The following is a 13449-nucleotide window of genomic DNA, read 5'->3' as shown; positions in this document are numbered from 1 at the left end:
GGGGTTTGGTAAAAGGGGAGGAGGGAGAGATGGGATGGGAAGGTGGGGAAAGGGAAGAGCAATAAAAATAATACAAGGATACACAAATTTTGAGATGCACTATTTAGAGGGGGACGTGAGAAAATATTATGTAGTATATAGGATACACGTATGTAAAGCTGAGGGGAAAAAGGGAAGGAAAGAATTTTTTTGGTATTACTATATTTGTATATTTCTTCACTTTTTTCTTTCTTTTTTTTCTTTTTGTCTTTCTTGGTTAAAACCACCCAATGTGTGGGGAAGAAAAGGGGAAGGTCCTCCTTTTTCCCTTTTTTTTTTCGGCATTAATATATTCATACACTTTCTTCACCGTTTTTTCTGCTAATTTCAAAACTGCCCAATTTTTAGGTTATTAAGCAGTGATGCAGGGGAAAAGAATTAGGATAGTATCGTGGAATGTGCGGGGCCTGGGAGATCCGACCAAAAGAAAAGTAGTTTTGTCAGCTTTAGAGGGTAAAGGACCCGGATTATTATGCCTCCAGGAGACCCACTTAACAGGCGATACGATTCGGTGCCTACAAGGTCGGAAATTCCAGACCCAGTTCCATTCCATATTCTCAACCTATGCAAGAGGGGTTAGCATCCTGGTTGACAGGGCGGTCCGTTTCTCTTGCTATAATAGCTGTATAGATGTAGAGGGTAGGTATATTTTTTTATATTGTCAAATTGAAAGTAATCCCTACCTTATAGCCAACATATACGTCCCTCCTCCATCTAAATTGGAGATTTTATACAAGCTATTAGCCTTTGTAATAGATAAACCTGATATCCCGGTGATAGCAGTAGGGGACTTTAATGAAGTCTTGGATAAATCCTTGGATAGGTTCCCAACTGGAAAAACACCAACGGTGAAAGACGAAACGAGGTTAGCTCGTTTCCTACTTGAAGCTGGCCTATGCGATGCATGGCGCACTCGGTACCCGGGGGAGCGACAATACTCCTGTTACTCCGCAACTTTCTCTACATTATCAAGACTTGATATGGCTCTGGTTAATAACAGCGCGATGTTACGAGTGGATGAGGTAGAATATGGCCCGAGAGGAGTCTCGGACCATTCCCCCCTAATATTGACACTTTGTGTAGGTAAGAAACAATATTCTGGCCAATGGAAAATGGACCCCGTATGGTTGGAATTAATGAAGGATACAGATCGGGTGACAACCATGTTAAAGGAGTTCATTGATGTTAATATGGGTACAGCATCAGTGGGGGTCATCTGGGACTCTCTAAAGGCCTTTTTAAGAGGTCTTTTTATTCAGCAAATCGCTAGAAGCAGGGCCGAGATGAAAAAACAGGAAGAGGAAGCTACCAAGGCGGTATTAGAGACAGAAAGACAGTATATTATGAATCCGAATCCTACTACACAGAAGGCTTGGCTGGATAAACAGCAAGAATTTAAGACAATTACTAGGTATAAGGTGGACAATAGACGTATACTGCAGAAGCAAGCAAATTTCGGGGAGGGAGAAAGAGTGGGGCGAATGCTGTCACTCTTGGTTAAAGTAAATACGGCACCCTCAGCGGTAATATCAATTAGAACCCCAGAGGGAGAGATTACCTCTGAACCATCCATTATCAATAACATATTTTATCATTACTATAGCTCACTATATAAATCCCAAGGGGGAAGTGAAGGGGGAGCTATGGCGGCCTTTTTGGGGAATCTGAATATGCCAACAATAATAGCAGAAGACTTAGCAGTTTTGGAGGCCCCAATTACTATGGAGGAACTCCAAAGAGCGGTGGCAGAGATGCCTAACTCAAAGGCACCAGGACCCGATGGTTTACCAACCGAGGTCTATAAGAGATACGGGGAGGTCCTGCTCCCACAATTATTGGAGACATTGAAGCAGTCCTTGCAGTGTGGAGCCTTGCCTTCCTCGATGTTGGAAGCCACGATAGTAGTGATTCCTAAAGAGGATAAAGACCCAATGGACCCTGCCTCATATCGTCCGATCTCGCTTTTGGGGTCGGATGTTAAAATATTAGCAAAGGTGCTCACAACACGCCTAAAAAGAATTGTCCACAAGCTCATTCACCCTGATCAATCGGGTTTTATCCCGAATAGATCTACTAGTATCAATATCCGTAGACTGTTTTTGAATGCCCAGATTCCAGTAGATAATGGAGGCTCCAGAGCAGTTTTGACTCTGGATGCAGCCAAAGCATTCGACAGCCTTGAATGGGAATATCTATTCAAAGTGCTTATCAGATTTGGGTTCGGACCAAATTTCCTTAAATGGATAAAACTGCTTTATACAGACCCAAGAGCGAAAATTAAAATTAATAATGAGCTTTCTGAGACTTTTCTATTGGAACGAGGTACGAGGCAGGGGTGCCCTCTCTCCCCCTTATTGTTTGTTTTGGCAGTGGAGCCATTAGCCATCGCTATTAGGGCTAGCCCTGATATACAGGGATTTAGGAGAGGACAGGTAGAGGAAAAAATTGCATTATTTGCTGATGATATTCTGCTTTTCCTGGGGGATGCTCAGGCCTCGGTGAAAGCGGCAATGAAGATGATTAGAGAATTTGGTCTCATATCAGGACTGACCATTAATTGGGATAAATCCGCTTTGTTGCCGCTGGAACCGGGGTTCATTTGCGCTCCCCAGGATATTCTGAATTTGAAACAGGTTGAGAAGTTTAAATACTTAGGGGTGTGGATTACTAGGGACGTAAATTCTTACCTGGAAGATAATTTATCTCCTCTCCTAGTAAAATTAAAACAAAAGGCCGATATCTGGAGTCGCCTCCCCCTCTCGATGGCGGGCCGCTGCAATCTGGTCAAGATGGTATGGCTCCCTCAAATTTTGTACTTCCTTCATAACTCACCAGTATGGATTGGGGAAGGATGGTTTAAGAAAATAGAATCCTTATTCAGACTTCTTATATGGAAAAAGGGCCCCTCGAGGATTAGCTTACGGACCTTGCAGTTGCGGTTGGAAGAAGGGGGGTTGGCGATCCCATATCCTAGACTTTATTACTTAGCGGCCCAGCTACAGCACTTAGCTGGAGCAAGGGCAATAAGTGAAGTTAATCCCTGCCACAGGCTATTAATGCTAGGCTGTCCGCACAATATGCTTGTGGAGGCGTTAGAGGCAAATTCATTTAATATGCACTGCCCAACAACTACTCAGGTCGTTAAACTCTGGAAAACAGTTAAGGCCTTATTAGGATATCAGAAGATATCCGTGTTGGCTCCCTTATGGGACAATAGAAACCTAGATGAGCTATTTAAAGTTGAAAGATGTAGGGAATGGGAAACTCAAGGGATACATAGGCTAGCGCAAATTGTCCAGGGTTCAGCTATTAGATCATTTTCTGACCTAAGATCTGAATTCTCTCTATCAAACCGCTCATTCTACAAATATCTCCAGATCAGACACGCAATTCAGGCCCAATTTAGATCGCAGGAGATACAGTTGATCCAGGCCCCGGCGATATCTCAAATCATGTCTCGAGATACGCTCAAAGGCTTGATTACGTTTATATACGCTAGGCTGGGGGACAAATTGTTAGATCGAAGCGGTATGATTAAAAGTAAAATGAAATGGGAGAGCGATGTGGGTCCAGTGTCCATACCCGATTGGGATTGGATAATGGAACAGGGAACCAAGGTTTCTATTTCTCCGGCACAGAAAGCTTCTCAACTCTTCTTTTTTCACCGGGTATATTATACACCCAGGAGAATGTTTAAAATGGGATGGAGGGATAATGATCAGTGCCCCAGATGCGGACAGGTTGGAGATTTCATTCATATGTTTTGGAGGTGCCCGAAACTTTTTAGATACTGGACACGAGTTATAGATCATGTGAATGAAATTTTCGGGTTGACATTAGAGGCAACAGTGAGGACTTGCTTGTTGGCTATACCGGAGGGATACAATATCTCTAAAAATATATTTGCACCAGTTACTAGATGCCTTTTTCAGGCAAGGAGGTTAATTGCCCAGAACTGGCAAGCATACTCTAGCCCACTACCAGAAATATGGTTGGCCAATGTAAGAAAAACTATTGGTAATGAAAGGGTTTTCTTTTTTAAACAGGGTAACGGTAAGGAGTTCAAAAAGATATGGGGCTCTGGATTGGGAAGACTAGGGATTCCCCTATAAGTAACCGGGATAGAACAGGCGCTTTTTAGCTTGTACATTTTTACTACCTACTCTTATTATGTATTCTATTGCTTAAGTGTGTCTTCTTATGAGCTGGGGATGGGGGGGGGGGGGGGGGGGGGGGGGTGGAGGAGGGGAGTAGGGAGAGGGAAATTTGTATTAGATATGAGGTACCAGGACAATAGATATCGTCACGGGGTGTAGTCCACAAACACTAGGGGATCTTCTATTACCTCTGTATTTAAATTAAACGACAAAAATGTTTTATGTGATTACATTAAGTTAAATATTTGTACAACCAAATATGCCACGATGATGTGGAATTGAGAATGAGACACAAGTGAGCGACAAGCTGAACCTAGTCTCTGGTATAGAAACACTGATGTGGCAAAAAAAAAAAAAAAAGAGTTATGGAACAGATGGAAAACGAGGCGCCAAAAACCAACTCCACACAGAATTAGACAGGCTGTCAAAGCTGCACGTGTGGTTTCACTGTATAGGTTACCTGGGCCATGGGATCACTTAGTATCACAAGGTACTTTATATTCGAGCACTGTGTTCTACTTTATCTCCTTTGCATTCATAGTTTCCTTTTCAGTTTTATCTCTTTTTGCTTTTGGAGATTGGCTACTCTTTTAGCCACTTATGTCGCACCAGTTCTATTTCCCATCTACTTTAGGTGACACCTTATTAATCAAACTATATCTCTTGGTGTTTCTATGGTCCTTATAAGGACGGGCTATACTCCATCACTTTGTGTTAGCAGCAATGGATCTGTCACATTTATACACATTAATTTACTTTAAAGAGCTTTTCTTTTTGGAGTCAACATGTGACCCCATTATCTAACACTCATGGTGACCTGTATCCTGCTGAGGACAACTTTGTGTGCACCTGATGCTCCCATGGACCTCTGCTCCCGGGATAGACATTGTTGGCGGCCTCAATATGCATTTTATTTCAGATCTGCTCAGCATATGCTCCTGATGAGTGAACTTTATCCACGAAACGCAGTTTTGATCCTCTACAGGGTTTAAACAATATATGTACAAGTTTTGACATTTCAGACCTTGTGATACGTTACTTAATGGCTCACATATGGACAATTGCTCATGTACTCTATTATTCCTTTGTATATATTGACTTCCGATGTGTTTTATGTATGAAGCAATAGTTGTTATTCAGTTTATGTACCTTATGTTCCGTTTTATATTGTTTATGCCAATAAACTTCATTACTTTTTTTTTTTTATTTAGTCTGACGATACTTGCTTCAAGTCTCAACCTCCATTTTATTTCAAGTTGTTACTAAGGTATTACTAAGTAATAACAGAAGGAAGACAGAAAACAAATAGCTGGTGTAACTGCTAGATCATTGCAAGCTGTGGACTATAGGCATACAACTAAAGGCTCCTCCTGTATGACATTCTAAACAGGTACCGATTTAATTATCCAAATACACTATGAGGCACAAACCTCATAAAAATAAACAAAGAATGTCCTTGACCTTCCTTGACCGAGCAAGATTCTTCATGATTTGTGTATCACGTGTTCCTCTCCCAGATACTGCAGCTCACAGTAGAGGGGAGGGTATGTGTTAGCAACAGAGACCGAGCTGCCAAACCAGGATGGAGTTGTCAGGACTATGCGTTGCCAGTTGATGATTGATAGGTTAGAGCAGTGATGGCGAATCTTGGCACTCCAGATGTTTTGGAACTATATCTCCCATGATGCTCAACTACACGGCAGAGGGCATGAGTATCATGGGAAATTTAGTTCCAAAACATCTGGGGTGCCAAGGTTTGCCATCACTGGGCTAGAGGCTTCTGAATCAGCAATAACAATGCTGATAGCCACGCTTGCTGTAACATTTTTATTTATTTCATCCCACTGTAGTGCAAGCATGCATAGCCTACATGACAGTAGTAATTCTACTGTCAATTCAGAAGCAATGCAGCATCGTTGCCACACCATCACAGGAAGCTGCAGTAGGTGGACATCACCAGCATGTATTTGTGGGACTTTGCAAAGGGAATAAGAGAAAACCAAGTGCAGATATACATATAGCACACATGTATTTTTTTAATGGGGAGCCATAGTTCTACTACATTAATACTCCTATTACAGAGCATTGTTGAACTCCAAACTGGAAAGCCAAGTGGATCAATACAATTGTCCTGGATAGCCTTCAGATAGTCATAGAATCAACAGAATAGTGACCAGTCTCTGCAGCATACCACCCCTCCCAGAGACTCTGGTGCAGCCATGATAAAACAACTGGTAAGGCCTAAAGATGATGCCGTAATACCACCAATTATAATTTAAGAATATTAAAATACATACACAGAAGTGGATCTGTTTATAAAGGTTTTTACAAAAGAGTCAAAAAAACGGTCACCCAAGGTTTACATATTTTCCAATTTGGTGCAATTGGAAAAACTGTTTGAATCTTGGATAAAAAAACATTTATAAAGAGACCCATAGGCTCTGTACACAGGAAAGTAACACAATTAGAAGCTTCTCAGGGAGTTGAGACACCATCACATCTGTGTTCTGTCAATGCTTGTTAAGCTAGAAAAAAATTACTCAATACAATACTTGTTGTTAGCATTTTGTAAGCTGGTTTCTGACCTGGTCTATTAATATTGATAATGTACTTAATATATTACCTTCCTCTGCTGGGTTTTCACCGGTGTCCTCAGATTCTCCAAACGGATTTGTGCGCCTGAAAATACAACACATATGATAAACAATTTGTACTACACAGCAGGTATAATATGGAAGTTATATTGTATACTTCATGGAACACTTCAAGTAAATTGTCACCGCATAAAATTGTACCAACTTTACTGTTAAATTAACATTTTCTAAATCACTGACCTGTAAAAAAATATCTAGAAAATTGATAAACTATAAATAGCACGCTTCTCTCAATTGAAAATTCAGCACTTAAAGTAGAACACTGAAAAGAGGAAACCCACAGAGTGCCTCTAATTTTTATTCTGGAAGAAAAATGGAGATTGAAGCGCCACTCCACTGCTTAGGGGACCAAATACAACTTTACTCCAATAAAAGTCAGGGGAAAAGTAACCAACCAGCTGCTGACAAGGCCTTTGCTTGTAATCACATTGGAAAGAATAATATTAAAAGTTCTACTTCCTCTAGTCTATTCTCATTGTTTTCAATGAAGACCTGACGAAGAGGGTATTTTTGGACCCCCAAATGCATTGGTTACTTTTGGATAGTCCTTCTGTCTTTAATGGGAATGAAGTTGCATCTGAACCTCTAAGCAGATATGTGGCACTTTAACTCTAATTATATTATATTATATCTTAATACATTTTACTACAAGCCAAGACCGTTGAGATCTGCTGGGGTGTAGAAGCCACCTGCCCCGGAACCAGATTATTTCCATCAATATCATTACTTTTTGATAGCAATAACAATAATTTAACCTTGCGGGTCCAGTGCTATTTTTTCCACTTTGCTCATCTAACTTTTATTCTGGCATACATGATATTTACCTTGCTGTCCCACTATTACTGCTAGTACTGTTCACTTTCTGTATTGATTTGAATCTGTGTCTGTATAAATGACAACCAGCGTTGCCTAGTTTAATCACCACTCTTTCTTTGAGCGTACTCTAGTTTTGTCCACCCTCACCAAAGCACAAAAACAAAACTGAACAGCAGGGACACATGTGACATGAAGTTGCATTCACAAAAAGAGCAGGCATTTTGATTTCTGAATATAGATGAAGTAGAGTTTTCTTCTGCAAAGAAAAGATCTAATCTAGAAGTTAAAATGTGAAGTAGAGAAAGGTGCACAGTTGAGACAGTGACAATTTATACCGGTTTCCTCTGTTTTGGTCCTGGAATTCAGTGGCTGGCAGAACAATGTCAAACTGAATAGGTGTGCCCGGGACTATTAACTGCTCTGGTTGCAGTTCCTCTGTGCCATCTTCAGTCACATGGTTAGTAGGCTCTCTTTGTGGTACATTCTGTCTTAAGCTTTCACTGCACAGATAAAATGAACAGGCACAAGTCATCACATACTGTACATTAAAGTCAGACTCCAGCCTTTTCTAACGTTTTGGACAGACTTAAGTTAATACTTTATTTTGTTTGCGGTCCATGATCCCTTGGGGAGATATTACCTCTCCCATATTACCTCTCTGTAAGGAGCAATCGTCAAGGGGGCAGGAAGTCACAGACCATAATAACCTGACAAATGTTCTAATTATTGCCCATTTTACTGTAAAATTGAGTTGTGTAGAAGTCTGTTTCAACACTGGAGAGACTTACCCTTGCCTCCTTTCCCAACAGGAAGTGAGGTGAAGTCTCCCAAATGGGGACATCGACTAATGAAAAACCGATAGACATTCTACTTTGCTCACTCTGTTCAAAAGTAAAAATAAAAGGGAAAAATACAAAATGTAATATAAGGTCTGTATAAAAAGGGCTTTTACCTGTTCTGTGTATTTTCAAGTCTCTTGTCAAAGCTGGTGATGGGGGTAACTGCCTCTTGAGCTGTCTGGTTTAACCTGATAGCTACAGCCTAACAGAGAAATTGAGAACAGTTAGACCATTAAGGCAAACTCAGAGCGCTACCAGGATATTCCCTCATGTATGAATTACCTCTGGATTATCTGTCAAGTAGATCTGTCTTGAAATGTTATTGATAGCACAAATCCACTAAACCAAAAGAAAAAAAATATTAATGTAAATCTATGCAGGTGGTCTATTAACTTCAGTATACAACTCTCTAACAACGTCCAGTGATTGTGGATGCAATTCAAGATACAATAAAGGCATTTTAGTATACCATGGTTGGGGGTCCCAGGGCACTCTGCAATGTATGAGAACATACGAGCTGACATCTTGAATTATCTGCTTTACATCACAAAGAATAGTGAAGCACTAGATATCACAATTAATACATCTCCTCATCCAATAAATCAATACATGAAAGATATAGTTATTGGAAAGGAAAAATAGGATTTTTAATACAGCTTACCTGTAAAATCCTTTTCTTGGAGTACATAACGGGACACAGAACAGCCATATTAATTACTATGTGGGTTATATGCCACCTATAGGTGAATGGACACTGGCACACGCAAAGACAGGAAGTCTTCCTCTATATAACCCCTTCCATACAGGAAGTACCTCAGTTTTGTATCAAAGCAATGAATATCCCAGTAAAGAGGGGAGGGACCTCTGTGTTCATGATGTACTCCAAGAAAAGGATTTTACTGGTAAGCTGTATTAAAAATCCCATTTTCTTTATCATACATCACGGGGGACACAGAGCAGCCATAGTAATTACTATGTGGGATGTCCCAAAGCAATGCCCTTGAGGGGAGGGAGACACATATCAAAGCAGGCCACCATCATACGCGAGTACCTATACTGCTGCCTGCAGCACACTGCACTCAAAAGCGGAATCCTCCTGCTGCCTTACATCCATCTGTTAAAATTTAGTAAAAGTATATACTGACAACCAAGTCACGGCCTTGCAAATCTGAGCCATAGAGGCCTGGTGACACACTCACTGCCCTGGTAGAGTGCGCCGTAATTTGAAAAGGTGGAACCCTTCTTTTCAATCCATAAGCCTGAATTATAACCTGATGAATCCACTGAGAAATAGTCCATTTCAACGCTGCCTGCCTATTCCTGAGCCCTACCGGCAGCACAAAGCATCAGTCTTCCGTATCTGAGCTGTCACATTCAGATAGATCAGATCCTGACAGCTCTCACCACATCAAGAGAATGCAACAACTTTTCTTCCGCATGGGGAGGTTCTGGGGAAAAGGAAGGCAGGGAGACATCCTGGTTCAAGTGAAAACTGGACACCACCTTAGGCAAAAAGTTTGGGTGAGGACGCAACACCACCTTGTCTTTATGAAGAAGTATGGCTCTTTACAGGAAAAAGCTGCCAATTCTGACACTCCTTGCCGAAGTTACTGCCACCAAGAAAACCAACTTCCTTGTCAAAGGGATCAAGGGAATATGGTGCAAAGGCTCAAAGGGTTGTCTTTGCGAGACCGATAAAACTAGGTTCAAATCCCACAAGCACAAAGGCCGCCTGACTGGCGGAGTTAAATGCGTTACCCCTTGTATAAAAGCCCGGACCAACGAATGCAAAGCAAGCGGTCTTTGAGAAAATACTGACAAGGCCGAGATCTGACCCTTAAGTGGTGAGCCAGCTGAAAATTTTTTTTTGTAAAAGTCAGCAGCTACAAACACTGTAGCTGCTGACTTTTAATAAAGACACTTACCTGTCCAGTGAACCCGCGATGTTGCCCCACCGAGGCCGATCCGTCCATCGGCGCCTCCATCTTAACAAAGGGAAACAGGCAGTGGAGCCTTGCGGCTTCACTGCCCATTACCTACTGCTAATGCGCGAGTTGTGCGCCGCTTTGTGAATGGCCCCATTGTTTCCTGGGACAAACATGTCCCAGAAGGCAACGGGGTCGCTCGCCGAAGAGGAGGAAGTGCAGCGGAATAGGAAGAGGCAGATTAGGAAAACTGCCTAGCAACAGCGGTTTCAAGTAAGTAAAAAAAACATTTTTCAAATGATTTTTTTTTTAAGAATATTAATGCAATTTTTTTTTAGGGTGGCCCTACGCTTTAAGGCTAGCTTAATTTCTACCCCCAATTGTAGGAAGGCAAGAATTCTTCCTACAACATACTTTCAAGGATGCCATCTTTTGGCTTCACACCAGGAAACATAGGACCTCCAGATCCTATAATAAATAGCCCTAGAAGCCGGTTTCCTTGCATTAATCAGGGTAGTCACCACTGAGCCCGCAAGCCCCCGATCTTTTAAAATTTAGGCTTTAATAGCCAAACCATTAAAATTTAGCCATTGTAAGCCAGAATGGAACACTGGTTCTTGCGAAATCAAGCCTGGACAGGATGGAAGAGTCCATGGTTTCCCTACTGCCAACCTTATGATCTCTGCATACCAGGATCTTCTGGGCCACGCTGGGGTTACCAGTATCACTGGCTTTCCTTCCTCCTTGATCCTGCATAGAAGATGCGGTAGCAGCTCAACAGGGGGGGAAAGCATAAATCAGTGAAAACTGATCCCAAGGGGTCACTAGCGCATCCGTCCGGAATGAGATCGGATCCCCTGTCCTTGACACAAAAACTGTCCGGGGTATCCTGCTTTTGGCATATGGCTGAAAAAAATCTCAAGATGCAGGGAATATTCCCCTGGGGACAATTGTTGGCGACTCAAGAAGCCTGCCTGCCAATTCTCTACTCCCGGAATGAAGACTGCCGACAGAAAAGGCACATGCTTCTCTGCCCATGTCAAAATATGGTCCAACTCCCTTTTGGCCACCTGACCCTTGGTACCCCCTTGGTGGTTGATGTAAGCCACAGCTGTGGTATTGTCGGATTGTATCCTGACAGGACCTGCAACCTGAAAGTCCAGGATATTAGAGCCAGACACGCTGCCCAAATCTCTAGAATTTTGATGGGTAAGGTTCTTTCAGTCTCTGACCACTTTCCCTGGACAGTGGCCTACTCCAGAACTGCTCCCCATCCCAAGAGACTGGCATCCATTACTACCTTCCAGGCTACTGGCAAAAAGGATTTCCCCTCCTCCAAATTTCTGGCCATTAACCACCAATTGAGACTCTGGCGTACCTTTGGAGACAGCTGCATTGGATAGTCCAAGGCTTGGATCCTCTTGTTCCAAGCCAACAGAATACTGTTTTGCAACAGTCTTGAATGTAATGGGGGATAGGGAATAGCCTAGAACAAAGCCACCAATTTCTCTAGCAAACCAATGCAAATGCGAATGGAGGGATCCTTCTTCCCTTTGACCACACAGACTAGATCTCTTATAGCCCTGAGCGGCAAAAAGACCTTTTCTTGGACTGTGTCTATGACCAAACCCAAGTATTCCAGCCTTCTTACTGGCCGTAAGGCCGACTTTTCTAGGTTGAGAATCCAACCCAGTTGCCCCAAATACTTGACCATGCTGAACACATTGTAGTCTAGCCGTATACCCGACTGATCTATAAGCAGCAGGTCGTCTAGGTATGCCATTACTGATTTACCCTGGACCCTTAATCTTGCTAATACCGGGGCCAAACTCTTTGTACACCCAGGGAGCGGTGGCTAACCTGAAGGCCAAGGCCACGAACTGAAAATGGCACTGTTCCACCTCCAATTGTAGAAATTTCTGGTGAGTGGGGTAGACTGACACATGCAGATATGCATCTTTGATGTCTATTGATGCTAGAAAATCTCCTCCCCTCAGAGAGGATGCGACTGACCAGATTGCCTCCATGCGAAAGGATCGGATGGTTAGGAATAGATTTAGATGTTTGAGATGTAGAATGGGTCTGACATCTCCATTCGGTTTTAACATCGTGAAGAGATTTGAATAAAAACCCATGCCCTGCTCCTCTGTTGGAATTTCTGTAATCTCACCCTGTGATATCAACCGGTCCAGTGCCTGGAATAAAGACCTTTTTAACTAGTATCTGGGAACATCCGATCTTAGAAACCAAAATGGTGGAAACTCCCGAAACTCTAACTTGTAGCCTAGAGATACTGTGGAGATTACCTATCTTGTCCTGGACCCTTCCAACAAGCTCCTGAAAACTGCAGAAGCCTTCCCCCCCATCCGAGCGAGTGGGGGCGCTCCTTCATAAGGAGGCCTTAGGATTCTGTTTTGTATGCTTCTGCCCCCCCATGGCTTCTTCTGGCCTTGTGCTTGGCCTTAAGGAATACCTCTCGAACCTGACGGCAGAGGCCGTTAAAACTGCCTGGAGGCTGCAGTAACTGGTGCAGGGGAAGAAGGTTTAAATGAAGGACGTCTACTCCTTTTAACCACTAGGCGCCCGCGCTACAGCCGAAAGACGGCTACAGCGCGGATGCCAACTGCCGGGAGGCTGCCCCTGGATGTCCTGTTTACTTCCGCGATGCGCGCTCCCATGAGTGTGCATCAGGGAAATTCTGTGCTGGCCGTGTCCCTTGGACACAGCTAGTCACAGATCGCTGTAAATGGTCAATCACAGCGGCCGTTTACAGCGTGATCTGAGTGTAAACATATGAGATCATCTCTCATTGCCGGCTCTCCCCCCTCACACAGAGACAGCATGTGAGGAGGGAGAGATGAACGGCTGCAGAGGTGAGAGAAAAAAAAAACAACCGAAAATAAAGTGCCCACAGTACATGTCAGTGCCATCTGTCCTCACTGCCATCTGTCCCCAGTGCCACGTATAAGTGCCATCTGTCATCAGTGCCACGTGTCATCAGTGCCACATCAGTGTCACA

The 13449-nt window shown here is 42.8% G+C and overlaps 1 protein-coding gene across 2 annotated transcripts in view; it reads right to left on the bottom strand.

The window, feature by feature from the left end:
* APPL2 (adaptor protein, phosphotyrosine interacting with PH domain and leucine zipper 2) overlaps positions 1 to 13449 on the bottom strand; it is a 148422-nt gene that overhangs the window by 33042 nt on the left and 101931 nt on the right. For both annotated transcript variants that reach the window (XM_077472096.1, XM_077472097.1), the window contains 4 exons: positions 8788 to 8844; positions 8619 to 8707; positions 8002 to 8166; positions 6820 to 6875 (listed from right to left, as the gene is read on the bottom strand). In XM_077472096.1, the coding sequence (XP_077328222.1) occupies positions 6820 to 6875; positions 8002 to 8166; positions 8619 to 8707; positions 8788 to 8844 (367 nt within the window). The remainder of the gene's footprint in view (positions 1 to 6819; positions 6876 to 8001; positions 8167 to 8618; positions 8708 to 8787; positions 8845 to 13449) is intronic.

This window comes from Lithobates pipiens, unplaced genomic scaffold, assembly GCF_037356315.1.
Source record: "Lithobates pipiens isolate NorthernLeopardFrog02 unplaced genomic scaffold, aLitPip1_a1.2 Scaffold_8, whole genome shotgun sequence".
Lineage (NCBI taxonomy): Eukaryota > Metazoa > Chordata > Amphibia > Anura > Ranidae > Lithobates > Lithobates pipiens.
This window is presented reverse-complemented; position numbering and strand designations above follow the sequence as displayed.